The sequence below is a fragment of the Halichoerus grypus genome, chromosome 4 (assembly GCF_964656455.1).
Source record: "Halichoerus grypus chromosome 4, mHalGry1.hap1.1, whole genome shotgun sequence".
Classification (NCBI taxonomy): Eukaryota; Metazoa; Chordata; class Mammalia; order Carnivora; family Phocidae; genus Halichoerus; species Halichoerus grypus.
In genome coordinates this window covers 69839843-69856442 of record NC_135715.1, presented here as the reverse complement: position 1 = coordinate 69856442, position 16600 = coordinate 69839843, and the positions used below count along the sequence as shown (strand labels likewise).

Sequence of the window (16600 nt, the reverse complement as noted above, 5' to 3'; positions counted from 1 at the left end):
AGTTAAGAAATAAGTTTGAATTGCTTATTTCTCTTTGTCAACAATGACCACATATTATTTTAGATGAGAAGTATTTCTTGGTTGCCAACTCTATCAAGCACTATGATAGCAGGGGCTAGGACAGACAGACAAGGATCTTGATGACGTGGTTGATACACAGTGGCAGGAGAAAACAGACCATTAAGGAAACCATGAAAAGTGAAAGGTCTTATAGTAAGGGAAATAGAGGGTGCTGTCAGAAGCACTTGGCAGGGCATCATCAAACTTAATCTCTGAGGGTCAGAACGGGAGGTGACCTTTAATCTGAGTCCTGTAGGATGGGTAAGAGTTAATAGGAGAGAAAGAGAGTATTTTAAGCAGAGGGAACAAAATCTGAGAAGGTCTGGAAGTAAGAAGGGATGCTTCTTGTGTTAGAAATCTAATGCTAAAAAAAAGTCCAGTGTTACTTTCTGTATCCTTATCTTTCATATTTTCAGATTTTATTTTGGGCAGATATAATATAGCAGTTGGATCTTGTTTATTTCTAAGTCCCTAGCACTGAGCAGAGTGTTTAACACTTAATACGTGGTCAATGAGTATTTGTGAATGATTGATTAACTCTGTAATGTCCGCTTTCCTGCTGGGCTACGTCGTGTCTCAGGAGGATGCCTTGGAGATATGTCGAGAGTAATCAGGCTGTTCATTTCTCTTGGAGAAGCCCAGGTTATACCCAAATCACCACATGGAATCCTTTAAACTTAGAATAAGTAGAATTGGGCCCTTTCAGGTACCACTGGACACCTGGCCCACCCCTATTCTGGTCCCACTCCAGAACTAAATCATGTTTAATGAGAATGTGGGGAAGGACAGGTGGTTCTGGGTGCCTGCTTGGTTTATTGATGTGGACGAATAATGTTGGGCAACAGTGATCATCCTCAAACACTGGAAAGTTTGTTAGCTTAACAAAGCCACTGGTTTCGATGTTCTTTAAAAACCGCAGGAGTCCATTATGATTTCTCTTTATGCTTTTGCTTTCTGGAAAGATACAGATATAATTGAATGAGAAGGTTTTTAGGTTAAAAAGAAAAATCCTTCAAAGGAGAGAAGAATTATAAATGTGTCTTATCCTGTCTTTTCAGATGATGCTAACCAGCATCTATATACTTTGGCCATGTTTTGTGTAAAACATTTGGTAGGCTGTTATGTTTCCTTTTGACTTGAGAAAAACTCCCAAATCCTTTTTAGAATGTAGGAGTTTTAATCTCCTCCTAGTGTTCATTTCACCTGGAGATTATTTTTCCATTATCCATAGCTTTAATTCTTTGCAGAAGATGGTGACTCACTGTGCTTTTTAATGAAAATTGGAATGATAAATTTAAAAGTTCAAAACAAGTTCATGAAAAGCAAGTACAGAACAGAGGTAAAATGAGATGTTTTCCCCCTCTTTTCTGAACTCAACCTTTAAAAAAAAATCTAGGATGCTTTATTTCTTTTGAAACTAGCATTAGGAAATAAAGATTACATAATGTTCAAGTTAGCTCAAACCAGTGTGCTTTTTTCCCCTGCCATTTGAAATTTTAGAAAAAAAGCAAAACTGGCTCTGATAGTGATACAAATAAACTATATTAAAATAATAATTATGTAGCGTGTTAGAGCATCAGTCGTTTTTTTTTTTTTTGGATTCTGAGATGTTTTTCCCCTTCAATATCTTTCTATCATTCTTATGCAAATTTACAGTTATACAATATTTTAAATGGAAAATTTAAATCTTTATTAAAGTAATTAATCTTTGTTAAATTGCCTTTCTAGGTGATTTCTGTAAGTTTCCATATCTTGCTGGAGTCTTTTTTTCCTACTGTATGCTTTTAATATGAGTGTGCATTTGCTGAAATGTCTTGATTTTTTTTTTTAATAGAAGTGAAGCACGGGTTCTGGTAAAGAGTAATTCTAAGATACTAATAGAACATTGTCTGAATTGTTATTTTACAGTTTATCTTGATTATAATTGTCTTTACTGTAAAACTATTAAGAAAATTGTTAAGCAGGATGGGGGAGTGCCTCTTTCCACAGATTCTGTATAAATTCTCCCTTAGTTTATATAGTAACCCCTCCCCCCCAGTATTGGAAAACAGTCTTATATACTCGGTCATAGCTGGACACTGCCATTAGGAGTTAAAACATAGAAACATGTTCTGCATAAAATTATGTTTGCAGCAGGAAATTGTAACAGTGAAGGATTAGTGAGAAAGGTACTGAAAATCTCCTGAATTACTTTATTTTCTTTAAACAAACTATATTGACATGGTATGTTAAATGTGATGATTTTTGTATTGGGTAATGTTTAGCAGTTTGAGAAAGTCCTATGTCATTGATTTTTTTTAAAAGATCTTGAATTTCTATCTTAAGCCAAAGCCATTTACCTTATAATTATCCCTCTTGCCAGTGATGATTTAAAATATCCATAAAATGTCAAGAAAATCGTGATGTAGCTGTATAAGCCAAGCACACAGTTATGTTAATGGGTTGCACATGTGTTGACCAAAACCAGGGCTCTGGGAGGTATTTGGGACACAAACACAAGCAGAAGAGATAATCTGGTGTCCCTCCTGTTTTTGTTTTCTGATAAGGAGCAGGGAGTGAGGTGGGGTTGGTTGGATAACAGAGAAAATATGCAAAACGTTTAGCATTTAGGGTGCTTGATTTAAATTAGTTTCTCTAACAGGGTGGTTGCCATTTGAAGCTCTCCTGGGCTTGCTCCATTCATTTAACAAAAACTAGTGAGCACTTATTACATGTTAGGTCTTCTGGTGGGGATATAGCAGTGAGCAAAATGGACGGTTTCCCTGCCAAGGAGGGGGATATTCTTGTGGCAGGGGAGATAGGCAAGGAGCAAAAATGCAAACAATGTGTCCGATGGTAGTAAGAGCTACGGAGAACAAGAAAGCAGAATGAGAGTGATAAGGGACAGATTGGGGGTGGGCTTACTATTCTATATAGGGTATCAGGTCACTTTTGAGCAGAGTATGAAGGAACCAAAGGAATGAGCCATATGCTCCCTGCTCCTGTACCAGACTCCCTACTGCATCCCCCCACTTGTCTAATCGGAACCTCAAATTCAACATATGCCAAACTGAGTTTTTAATGCCTCTCCCATCTTCAGTCTTCCTCATCTCAGAAATGGCATCATGGTCTATCCATTGGCTCATATAAAAAAACCTAGGACTCGTGACTGATTCCTCCCTTTCCCTTAACTCTATGTTGGCATATCCCATTGAGACTACCTCCAAAATACATCTCCTTCCATCCTCTCTCCCTATTTAATACTGCCACTCTGGTCCAGGCTACCATCATCTCTTGCCTTGACAATTATTAGAGTCTCCTTGCTGGTCTCTTGGTTTCTACTCTTGCCATCCTAATAATCTAGCCTCTTGGTAATTCAGATCATACCACTCACCTGTTCAAAAACTGCCCCCACAGCTAAGATAGCTTCACTAGATTCAGCATTTTAGGTTGGCAGGGATTTTCTTCTATCACTGTAAAGATGTTGTTCCATTGTCTTTTACATTCTGTTGTCTCCATTGAAAATTCAACTGTATGACTTGTTTTAGTTCCTTTAAGAGAAATGTGTACACACCCATCTCCCCTCAAGCTACTTTTAAGATTTTCTCAAACTTTGGTCTTTTCAACCAACATATGACTCTGTGTGGTTTCCTCAGTACTTTATTGGTGTTTATAGAGCTTCTTGAATCTGTGGTTTGATGACTTGTTAGTTTTAGAAGAATCTAAGCCTCTATTTCTTCAAATGTTGATTCAGTTCCATTCTCTTTCCCCTCCTGTTCTGGCTTTTCAATTTTATGTGTTTTAGACCTTCTCACTGTTTCTCATATTGCTTTTATTCTCTTTTTCTGTATTTTCTTCCTTTGTTTTCTTTTTTGTGCATCAAACTGGATGTTTTTTACTGACTTACTACCTTCCAGGTCACTAATCCTTCCTTCTCTTGTGTCTAATATCCTCTTGGATTCCGAACTTTGGTTATTGCATTGGTCAGTTTTAGAATTTCCACCTGACTTTTGTTTATTATTCTAGCTCTTTGGTAAAATTTTTCATCTTTTCATCTATTTCCTTAAAGATATGAATAATACTTATTTCTTTTTTTATAACTGCAGCATTTGACTTATCTGTGCATCTCTTTCTATTTCTCATTTTTCTCTTTGTTTTTGCTCTGGTGCTGTTTCTTGGCATGCCTGGTAATTTTTCACTAAATGCCAGATATTTTATGTGAAAAATCAAAGAGGCTGTGGATGATATCCCTACATACAGGAGCATTTAATATTCTTCTGGGTTGTAGACGTTGTTTGGGTAGGTCTATTTACAGACCCCTTTCTCCCAGCAGACCCTGCACCTGGGCCTTGGGCTCCCCAACACCACTGCTGAAGCCTTCGGTAAGCACTTAGCCTCTCTACTGCTGCTTTCCACTTGGTTCTTGGTTCTTTTCTTGTTTTCTTTTTCTTTCCTTCTTTCTTTTTCCTTTTTTTTTCTTCAGTGTAGGAGTTGAAGGGAAATCATATGCAGAATTTGGGGCTCATTTTTCTGGATCCTCTTAAATCTCTACCTTCTGGGCAGCCTCAAGCTCCAACCCCTCTCTCAGTCCAGGAAGGCTGCAGAGTCCCATCTTCTCCAGCATTCATACTTGTTCTCAGCAGGAGAGCAGGTCTGATCCAGGCTATTCTGTTGTGGCCGGAAGTGGAAGTCTTCCACTGCACTTGGGGTAAAGTCTGCGTTGCTTTCCACTGGGTTGTCTCCTGCCTGTCTCTTTCATACCCTCTCCCCATACCTGGCATATTCTAGCACACTGGACTTCCTTTTTCATCAAATGTATCAAGGCTTGTTCTCACCTTGGGACTTTGTAGTAACAGCCTTGATGGCTCTTCCCCAGATTTGTGCATAGCTGGCCCCTTGGTATTATTTACTCTCAGTTCAGTTATTAGCTCATGAGAGCTTTCTCTCTCTTTCCAGGGGAAGTCCCCAGGTGCTCTGTTTTATTTTCATCCTAGCACATTGCAGTCACCATCTGACGCTACTTTATTTACTTATTTTCTCTTTCCCCACTATTGTGTAAGCTGCGTTCCCACTTGGTGTGGAATAAATGTCAAATGTTAATTGATAACAATAATAAATGTTAATCGAGTGAGTGAATAAATGAATAAAATAGGCACTAATTCTGGAAAGAATTTTTCAGATTCTTCTTTGCAAACCTCAGTAGGGCATAAAGGAACGCAGTTTTCTTTGCCTTATTAGTATTTTGATATGGAATTTTCTGTAAAATACCACTTTTATGTGTTTATGGCATAATGATGACTAACATTTTGTTCATCCTGTTGATATACTAAATTATTCTCTTTGTAAAGATTATGCCATGTTCATTATCATAGAACATTAATTATGTTTTTATTAAAATTCTTTAGAAACTAATAATCTATGCTAATTCTCTGTCACCCAGAATATTTAATTAACTAGAATTAATGATATGACTTTGTTTTTGGTCTTATATGGCTTTTTAAGAAAGTGTCATTTATTTTTAGTTTTTATTTTTTTGGATGTACATTTGAAATACGTTTTACTTTTATTTTTTTTATTTAAATTCAGTTAATTAACATATAGTGTATTATTAGTTTCAGAGGTAGTGTTCAGTGATTCATCAGTTGTATATAATACCCAGTGCTCATTACATCATGTGCCCTCCTTAATGCCCATCACTCAGTTACCCCATCCCCTACCCCCTTCCCCTTCAGTAACCCTCAGTTTGTTTCCTAGAGTTAAGAGTCTCTTATGGTTTGTCTCCCTCTCTGATTTTGTCCTATTTTATTTTTCTCTTCCTTCCCCTTTGATCCTCTGTTTTGTTTCTTAAATTCCACATATGAATGAGATCATATGATAATTGTCTTTCTCTGATTGACTTATTTCACTTAGCATAAATACCCTCTAGTTCCATCCAGGTTGTTGCAAATGGTAAAGAATTTCATTCTTTTTTTTGATGGCTGTGTAATGTTCCATTGTGTGTATATATACACATCTTCTTTATAAGAAAATGACATTTTATATCTTTATTTAACAGGAATGGTTTTTAGGAAAAGCATTACATGATGAAGAATCTACAATAATTCACCATTATGCCTTTTCTGAAAATCCTACAATTTTTAAATATCCAGACTTTGCTGCTGGCTGGGCCCTTAGTATTCCACTTGTAAACAAGTAAGAATTTATTAGACTTTGTGTATGTGTGTGTGTGTGTATGTGTGCGTGTGCATGCACGGATCAACTTTTATTTCACCGAGTACTATGATTTCTAGATCTCAGGTGAGTTTTGCAGCAGGAGGCAGCGTGTGGTGGAGTGGGAAGGCCTGGAACAGGAGCTGGTACCTGAGGGTCTTGCTTCTGCTCTGTCATGTACTGGTCCCCAGACTGATTACTCATCTGTTTGCGATTTTCTCTTCCTCACCTGCAAAATAAGGTGAGCCCAAGGGAGGGCGCATAAGTGCTCTGAGAACTCTATATCCACAAGTGTTATTACTATTATTAATAGATCTAGTTAACTATAGGTATGACTTTGATCGTCAGTAAGAAAACGAATCTGTAACATGCCCAGGGGTGGGAGTTGATGACAGATTATGTACATGGGTATACACGTTTAAACAGGGGCCAGGCAGGAGGGACAGTTACCAGAGGCTCTGTAGACATTCGTACCTAGCTATTTGCGCGTATAATTGCAGTAATGCTTTTCTCAATGTGAAAAGTAAAGATAATTAAGTCGCAGTTGAGGAGAAATAGGATTGTTGACAGGCTCTTAATTTGAATGCCTCAGATTAATTATGATGTGTTTTTGTTCTTTAGGGAATAGAAAGTTGATAAAGCAGTTGTGGCCTTTCTATCTTCAAAGATGGAAGGGTGTCTGTTATTTCTTACATCAGGTTTGCTGTTTCTAGGGTTTTGAGTCTCGGAGAGCTTTTTAGTCCATTGCAGTCATACCAGGTTAGTAGTAGCTTGTCATTTGTGGCTGGCCAACACTTACTGACCACTCCCCTGACGTTTGAAAGTTTTTACAGCGTGAGACCCTCCTTCCCAATGTAGAATCCAGAAAAGGACACCACCACCACCTCCATGTTATATAGCCTTCCTTCCTACTAGACAGCAGCTACGTGAGCTAGGCTCCGTTAGGTTGATGCGCTGTGGAAAATCTGTTTTGGGAACTGAGTTATATGGAGAAGGAGACAATGAGACAATGCATGGTGGTCCTTTTGGCTTGAGAGGTCATGATAGAGGAGGGGTCAGGTGGAGGCTAGCAGCTGAGACAGTAGCTTCTTGATGTCGCAGCTTCCTGATGGTGGCAGAGGCCACAGCTCCTCGGCTACCCATTTCTGTAGTATCAATCTGGAGGTTGTTCTTGGAATCTCAGCCTAGAGTCTCTTTATTCAGACTTTCCAGTAATTCTGTGAGCCATCTGTATGCACTAATAAGTGTACTTTGTGCTTAAACTGGCCAGAGTGGATTCTCTTATCTCCAACTAAAATGTGTGACCCATTGACCCGTCCTGAGAATACCGGGCAAGGATGCCCTGCCCCCAGCCTGTGCCAGGCATGCCTAGGAGGGCCCACACATTTTCCCTGCTCTGTTCTTGGACAGGTTGGGCAGGCGGGGAGGGGGAGCGAGAAGAGAGAGTTGTCATTCCCTTCTCAAACTGCACTGCCTGGCTCTGCTCTCTGCAGAAGTGAGGGGAAGATAATTCTGTTTCAGCAGTCCTGGGTCATCTTTATTTTCAAATGAATTAAGCTTGGGTTTGCTGTAGCTTGAAGACCAGGAGCCTCCGGGACACTCTTTTCCCACTGTGTCCAGCAGCCTGGTGTTCGGGCCCAGTCTGGCTACCTGTGTTTAGTCTGGACTCTCCAGAGCCATGAGCAGCACATCCCAGCCCCAGAGCTGTTCCTTGTGCCTTCCAGATTCTTCGTCCTGGTGGTGGCCTTCCTCCCCTCTGTCCTCACTCTCTGTCCTTAGCTTCACAGCCTGGCATTACATGGCCTGACTCCTCTACACGAGTTCCGGTGGCTGTGGCTTCTCTGACTTGGGGGTTAGAAGCTCTTCCTAAGTCTGTTTGTCTTCCGTTTCCTGGAGAGCCAAGTCCCTTGAGAGAGGGACAAGCACAGCTATAACTTGTGCTATGCAGTACTCTGAGCACAGATGCTACCTTCTTCCCCCCCAAGGCTAAAGAGAAACCCACGGACCTGCAAGGATCTTGTACAGCAAGCCTGGAATATAACCATCTCTCTGAAGCCAGTACAATGCCCTTCTCCATCCTTCCCTCCCGATCCAGGAGGCCACTCATCCAGGAGACAAATCCTGTAGTTTAGAGAGTTTCATTTCTTTCCATCCCCCATCTGGCAAGGACCTTGGGGGCCCCTTGATGCTGGATTCAATTCACCTTTTACTGAGTTAGGTGTAATAAGGAACTTAATTATTGCTTTCCTTTTATTTATTTATTTTTATTTATTTTTATTATGTTAGTCACCATACATTACATCATTAGTTTTTTTCTTTTTTAATTTAATTTTTTAAATTTTTTATTGTTATGTTAATCACCATACATTACATCATTAGTTTTTGATGTAGTGTTCCATGATTCGTTGTTTGCATATAACACCCAGTGCTCCATGCAGAACGTGCCCTCTTTAATACCCATCACCAGGCTAACCCATCCCCCCACCCCCTCCCCTCTAGAACCCTCAGTTTGTTTCTCAGAGTCCATAGTCTCTCCTGGTTCATCTCCCCCTCCGATTTCCCCCCCTTCATTTTCCCCTTCCTGCTATCTTCTTCTTCTTTTTTTTTTCTTAACATATATTGCATTATTTGTTTCAGAGGTACAGGTCTGTGATTCAACAGTCTTACACAATTCACAGTGCTTACCATAGGACATACCCTCCCCAATGTCTATCACCCCGCCATCCCATCCCTCCCACCCCCCACCACTCCAGCAACCCTCAGTTTGTTTCCTGAGATTAAGAATTCCTCATATCAGTGAGGTCATGTCATACATGTCTTTCTCTGATTGACTTATTTCGCTCAGCATAATACCCTCCAGTTCTATCCACGTCGTTGCAAATGGCAAGATTTCATTCCTTTTGATGGCTGCATAAAATTCCATTGTATATATATACCACATCTTTATCCATTCATCTGTTGATGGACATCTTGGCTCTTTCCACAGTTTGGCTATTGTGGACATTGCTGCTATAAACATCAGGGTGCACGTACCCCTTCAGATCCCTACATTTGTATCCTTGGGGTAAATACCCAGTAGTGCAATTGCTGGGTATGTATGGTAGCTCTATTTTCAACTTTTTGAGGAACCTCCATACTGTTTTCCAGAGTGGCTGCACCAGCTTTATTGCTTTCCTTTTGACTAACTTTTAAACCGGGTGGATAGAAGTAATCCATGTTGAACACATCTTTGGCTCCTCGGACCCTCTTAAAGGACGGTTTAGCCCAACTCATTGCTTGGCATGCAGGCAGTTCTGTTCTACAAAACCTGTTCTGTAAAACCTCTTGGGTCTGTAAATTCTGCCCTCTGGCTTCACTGCTTATAAGCTGGAGAGGCAGTCCGAGTCCTGGCAGGTTCTCTTGGCTCTGGCTCATGCTCATCTTCTGACTACCGCATGCTCACCATGCGGCCAACTCCCAGGGGCTTTGTGAACTGGGGCTGCAGGCTCTGCACTAGCCAAGATACACGTCTTCTCAAGGGGAGACTGTGTCACGGATGGCTTGGCGCCCTGTAGAGGTAGTTGTACCCGCACATGTCTGTCATCTTTACGAAGTCATTGAAAACATCTGTTGACAAGTGCTGCTTACTCCCTTTCCTGTCAAGCTGAGCAATATTTTCTGCCGAGATGTGGGAGAGGCCGGAGGGCCTCATGTCACTGCGGTAGGGTATGGAAGGGACCGCATAAGGGAATTGGGGCCAAAAGACTAATCTTCCATACAAGTTCCAAAAATTTCCAGCAGTTGCCCTATAACTCAGGCATGATAGAGGAATAAGGCGCCAGTTAACCTTCTGCATTCAGTGTCATCTGCTTCCATAACACTGAACGGTTGCCAACACACTGCACAATGTTTATAGTTAATTAATATCCGTGGTCTTCTCTGCTTCTCCTCCCTTTCCCTTCCAGCAAAAACAAAACAGAATGAAAATGTAGGCTCCCCCAGAGTACCAAATTCAAAATTCCAGTTACCTGATACCATACTTCCTTTTTCTTGTGATGCAGACAAGTAATCCAACAAACAAAATAATGTAACCCATCTAGCATAGCAACTATGGTATGGCCAAGATCTATTTAAAAATGGTTTTCTCATAGGAGATTCTATACATTCTTCAAGAAACTGGTATTATACTTAGAACTAAAGGAGGCATAAAGTATCAATTAGCCCCATTGGCTGCAAAATTGGATCTTCCCAGTTGGTTTTTCCCAGTTCCAAAGCTAATGTGCTATTTCTTCCTGTTATAGTTATAACTAATATGGTTATAATTAACTATATTAGTTAGCATGCTGGATTAAGGAAATATTATTACTGTAATTGGAAGGTGAAGTCTGTGTTGGTTGATGCATCCTACTGTTATTGAGGATGCTGGTTCTCTCTCTCTCATGCTTAGTGCACAGCCTCCTGAGACCACATACAGTAGCAGTTCATCCTAAATCTGGGTTCTTCTTGTGATTCAAGGCAAAAAGGGCTACATGTTTCTGTTTGTTTATGTTCTGTTGTTTATGTTGAGCAGTGGAGAACCTCTCTAACCACTGAAATGTAAGTGCTTATCTTCAATCTCTAGTTGGATCTTGTCTGATTGAAGTTGGTTGGGTCAACTTCAGGCATGTACCAGCTCCTGGACCATTAACAGTTGCTGGGAATTTCAGTGCTTTGGTTGGGATCAAATGAATTCTGACTCTGGAGGCCAGTTATTGGGCTCAGTAACTAGAAGTCTCTTAGGAAGAAGGAAGGGGAAGTTCTGTATTGTGTAGGCAGTCTACCGCACAAACTATAGGAGTGGGGATTCCCTTTGCCTCCTTTCCTTGATTTTATGGCCCACTCAGTAGGTAGGTCAACTGTTTATAGTTACTTACGTATTTCTCCTGCTCAGGTCATCAGAAAAACTGGTTACTTAAAAACATTTCACGACACACACTTTTTTAGACTATTTCCCACCAAAAACATTATTTGCCCTAGCAATCCTACATTAGTGAGTTTTGATTTAACACTGCCTAACATTTCCCGGTGATCCATCTGGGTGATCCTCTAACAATAGTGTCAATAAAAGAATATACTTGCATTTTTGGAGAAATTTCCAATAAGATGATCTCTTCAAATAAGTTGATGTTATTGTTTTTTTCTGTTGTTTTTCCACCAGTAAAACTTACCTAGATTATTTTCAATATTTTGCTCCTTTGACTAGCTCACAAATGGGACTATAAAAGTCAGCTAGGAACTTCTAATATGGAGTTGAAGGGGCCCCCTGTCTGTTGCAAGTTTCCAGTCTTGCTGGTTATGTCTTTAGAGCTGTGTTATTGGGACATGACTTAGTTAGCTTTCTAAAAATAGGAAAGCTGAATATCAAACGTCGTATGTGCCAGGAACTGAATATTTAATGAGGAGATATTTTATCTAAGTAATTGGAATTTCTGACCTTAACTGTGTGTGTGTGTGTGTGTGTGTGTGTGTGTGTGTGTGTGTGTGTTTTGGAATTGTTGGTTACTGAAATTAGCATTTGGAAAACCCTTGTGCTGTCTTGTTGTATAGAAAAGTGAAACCTAGTTCCCACTTTTAGGACTTGCCTTTTAAATCAGGTGAACGCCCTGTACAGTTTTAGAACTAAAAACACATTTGCAAGGTGACTGACTTAGGCTCTGGGTGTCAGTGAGGCTGACTCATCGTGACCTTCGTGATGCTGAGGTGACCATCACTTAAGGCTATGGTTGACTGCACGGGCTGCTAGACAGAGCCACTTATAAATGCCAGTCTACATCTCTGTGTGTCCTCAAAGTAGTCATTGTCCATCTTAAAGAAATTCAGTGCTCTTCAAGTTTTGCCCCTCTGAAGTTTCCCCCAAATACAAATTTTCAAGAATTGAATGAGAAAGAAACTTAAAAAGTCAAAAAAGCAGAGAGCATGTTTAGGGTAGCAAGTCAGAGGTATTTTGTTGTCTAGGAAGAAGGGGCCTGTGATGCATGGCCATATAACAATGGATGTCACATGTCATTGGGTTCCCATCCCAACTCCGTGTCCCTTGCCTCTGGCAGGAAGCCCAGGTATGATGACTTTTTCTGTCTTCAGAGTCTGAATGTGGTCTGATCGGATTTTGAAGGCTCTTGGCATGAGTCCAGATTCCAAAGTTACCTTGATATTGTTTATTTATAAAAACTAGCTCTAACTGAGCAGACTTCAAACTGGATGAGAATCCATGCCAGGGCGGATTTTTTTCTGTTAATATATACGGGGAGTGTGTCTGAGAACATTGTCTCTGTGTATCCTCACCCACTCCTACTGACAAATCTGAGGGCAGGCATTGAGCAGGAATGTGACCGAGATTACGTGGGCTGTTTGGATCTACCCGCCACCAAGCTGCATTAATATCTACTCCAAGACAGATGCTTTAATACTAAACATAAATTATAACCTGTGTCCTTTCTTTCCTCTAATTAAAAGTAAATTTTTAAAGAAGTCTTGGGGTGCTTGGGTGGCACAGTTAAGCACCTGACTCTTGGTTTCGGCTCAGGTCATGATCTCAGCGTACGGGATCGAGCCCCACTTCAGGCTCTGTGCTCAGCATGGAGTCTGCTTGAGATTCTCTCTCTCTCTCTCTCTCTGCCCCTCCCGCTTGTGCTGTCTCTCCCTAAAATAAATAAATAAAATTAAAAAAAAAAAAAAGAAATCTTTGTGGTTCAACTAGGTTGAAAATTTAGTAAAGAGTTTTGAAACTTATTTCTACTTTTCCTTTTAAAAGGAAAAGGAGTGTTTGCAGTTAAAATTTTGCAGTTAAAATACGTGTTAGGGGGTTTGTAATTGAAACCGATGGTCTGGTCTCTAGCCTATGACAGATCTAGAACCATATGGTATTTCAGCGGTCTGCATAAGTATGTAATTCTACCGCACACAGCTTGGAATCAAAGAATATCTTGCCCTCATTCATTCAGGCTGCTCACTGAGTGTTCCTTTTGGCCGGGCACAGTGGGCAGTGCTGGCGATACAAAGAAGCTATAGCACAGAGAGGAACGTATACACAACAGGATGTAACGTGTGTGATAAAGTTAATGGAGCTTGCTTCCTATTCTGGGAGCAAAGGAAGTTTCCATTTATGCTGGTGGGCAAGTCTGGCAAAGTTCCACAGAAAAGGTGTCCTTGAGTTTGATCTTGACGGCAAGTTTGCCATGTGAAGGTTGGGTGTGGGTGTACCAGGCAGAGGTACAGCAAGAGAGAACAGTGGGCAGGTGTATGCTGTGGGTGTAGCGGGTAAGTACGGAGACGCTAGGGGACAGTGGACGGGAATGATGGGGCTCTCATCTGCACTAGAAGGAGCCACTGAAGATTTCTTTTAAGAAAAGGACTTGAAATGAAATGTTTTTTTCTTTCCAGAAACCATATGCGCTCTTCCCCTAAACACTCCACAAGCTATAGTTCACTTGGGTTATTAAAAGCACGAGACTGAAAAGTAGCAACTTTTGTTTCTCTATCATGCAAGCTTTTTTTTTTTTTTTTCCTTTTCTGTCTTCTTTCTCTGTCAGGAGTTAATACACTTATCAGGAGTTAATAAACTTTGTGGCTTTGTTTTACATAAGGCATTTAATTTATTGTATTGTATTTTATAGTATTTGCCAGATGTTGAAACAATGAATGCTACATTTGCAAAAAAAAGTCTTGCATTCATTTCCTACTCAACAAATAATTCCATTTTCACAGTGCTTTGCCTCAAGGAAATATGAAACTCTTAATTTTATCTTAAAATGTGTGCTTTTAATCTGTTTTCAAACATTAGAAAGTCTCAATGTGTTATTCTTGTTTGATGCTTCTTCTGATTTAAAAAAAAATCTCAAATTGTATCTATTTTCTAGGCTTACCAAGAGGTTAAAGAGTGAATCCCTGAAATCCGACTTTACGATAGATTTAAAACATGAGGTATGTCATGGTTTATTTGTCAAAAGTCTTAGTAATCAAGAATTCATGTGTTTTGATATAAAAGGTGTTTTTTTTTTATTCCCTGACAGCACACCCCTACCCCCAATGCACCTATGCATCTTCTCCCCACCAAGGTAATTCTTCTCCAGAAAATTAGGTCTTTCTCTGTAAGCTCATTTTAATCATGTAGGTGGAGGAGGAGCAGTGAAAAAGATTGCATCCGTGAATCTTGATTTTTTTTTTTAAGCTAGGTGGATGGGTGCAAAGGTGGATTTCTAAAAACAAGCAAAACTGCCATCAGAGCACCTTTGCTCTTATTTGGTACTTTGGCTGTACAATGCCTTGGTCATGTCTTTCTCCTTGGTTCTCTGGGGCAGAGTTGAACCAGTGGGTCCCAAGCAGGCAGCCGTGCGTGGCATGCCAGTTGGGACCCCAGCATGCCTGGCATTTGGTGGACACCTGTGACCAATCATCCTGGAGGCAGGTGTCCCATCATTAACCATTCCAGGATCATTGTTAAGAAGGTTTCTTCATGGGTTTCATTCACAGGCACACGCACATCTGACTGCCTAGAATAGCCCCACCTTTCACTCTGTAGGAACCTGTATCTTAGGACGGGGGGGTCAATCTTGACATGTCACTCAGGCCTGGAGTGCTGGCAGCATGCCAGGAGCAAAAGGGCACTCACAAGGCTTTACCTTCCTGGCTGTTTGCATGTGATGAAATAGCTTATTGGGGGAGAAATATACATGTAAAAAACCTTTCTTCCTTCCCATAGAAAGGAAAGAATGACGAATTGAAAGCGCAGGTCTGCCTAGATATTTTTAATGAAGAGTGAACTTTGGTATAGCTACCCAGGTTCGGGAATCTATTAAACACTAAATACCTACAAAGAATATTTCTAACATATGTGAAAGGTATGAGGATCAGTCAAAATATCTATGTAATCGCCACCTGGCTTAAGAGCTAGAACACGACCAGTCACTTTGAAACTACCTGAATGTGACGATCCTGCGTCCCCTTCGTTCTCACTAGTAAACACTTTCTGGAATTCTCTCTTCCTTTTCTTCATCTTTTATAGCATATGACTGTACCTCTGAATAAGACATTATGCAGTTTTGCATCCTCTTGGACTTCCGATGAACAAAAGTGTACCATGAGTATTGTTCTAACTTGGAACTCATCCACGTTGGTATGCACAGTGGCTCTAATGAGCTTACTTCCTCTTCCGGCAGGAGTCCCTCCTGTGACTAGAGCAGTCAGCCTACCCATTCTCCTGGTAGCGGGCTTCTGCACTGCGCTGTGTTCTCTGCTATTACACTCGTTACTTCTAGGGGGGTTTTTGGATGTGTGTCTGGACTGTCATTGGCAGGAGTTTCCCTAGGACAGAGGCTTTTAAACTTTTTTTTTTTTTGACTCTGACCCATTTTAAAAAATACATTTTTCATTGCGACCCAGTATATTTGTGTGTGTTGTTACTGTGTTGTGTTATTGATTTCTAGCTTAGCATTATTGTGGCCTATATAACAGTAGCTAGAAATATTCTTAGGCTTATTTTGTGGCCTGGTTCATGTTTACTTTTCATGAATGGAGGAAAAGATGTATATGCTAAAATTTGGGGGGGGTATAATAGTCTCTTTATTAGATTAAGGAAGAAATAGATTTAATCGCATAAGTTAATCTTCCTTCCTCCCTTCCTTCTACTTTTGTCTGCTTGATGTATCATTTATTAAGGGAGGAATGGGAAGATCTTCCGTAATAATGGTGTATTTCACAGTGTCTCCTCTTGTAACTTCCAACTCTTGCTTTTTTACTCTGAGACTATGTTAATTAATTGCATACAAGTTTAGAATCTTTACACCTTCTTACGAATTCATCTTTATTTCTTGTCATGCTCTTTGCCCTAACATGTATTTTGTTGCTGTGACTGTTTCTATACCAGCTTTCTTTTTGGGTTTGCTTTTTAATTATCTCTCATCTTTTTCTTACAGCCCCTTTGTGTCCTCTTTTAGATGCGTTTCTCTTAGGACATATCTTTTTTTCCTCCAAGTTTGCCAGTCTTTGTCTTTAAACCAGGTAGCAAATTTACACTTACATTGAACATGATTACCATTATATTTGAATTGATTGCTAACACTTCATTTACTCCCCCCCCCCCATTTTCTCTCTGGCTCTTTTAAAAATTTCCTTACTTTCTATATAGGATTATTTTTTGTTCTTTTTCCATTTTTTCCCTCCTCTGCTATTTTGGAAGTTCTGTCTGTACCTTACTGGTTATTTTAAATATTTTAACATGCATTCTTAACCTAACAAAGGCTAAGTAATTGATGTCCTAAATTCAAGGGACTTAGAATCATTGGACTCTGATTATCCCCTTCCCAGTTTTTTAAAAAAAGATTTTATTTATTTATTT

The 16600-nt window shown here is 40.1% G+C and overlaps 1 protein-coding gene across 1 annotated transcript in view; it reads left to right on the top strand.

The window, feature by feature from the left end:
• The window catches only part of B3GLCT (beta 3-glucosyltransferase), a 118935-nt gene that overhangs the window by 44269 nt on the left and 58066 nt on the right, over window positions 1-16600 (top strand). The window contains exons 7-8 of the mRNA XM_036070514.2: window positions 6095-6231; window positions 14124-14187. Of these exons, the coding sequence (XP_035926407.2) occupies window positions 6095-6231; window positions 14124-14187 (201 nt within the window). The remainder of the gene's footprint in view (window positions 1-6094; window positions 6232-14123; window positions 14188-16600) is intronic.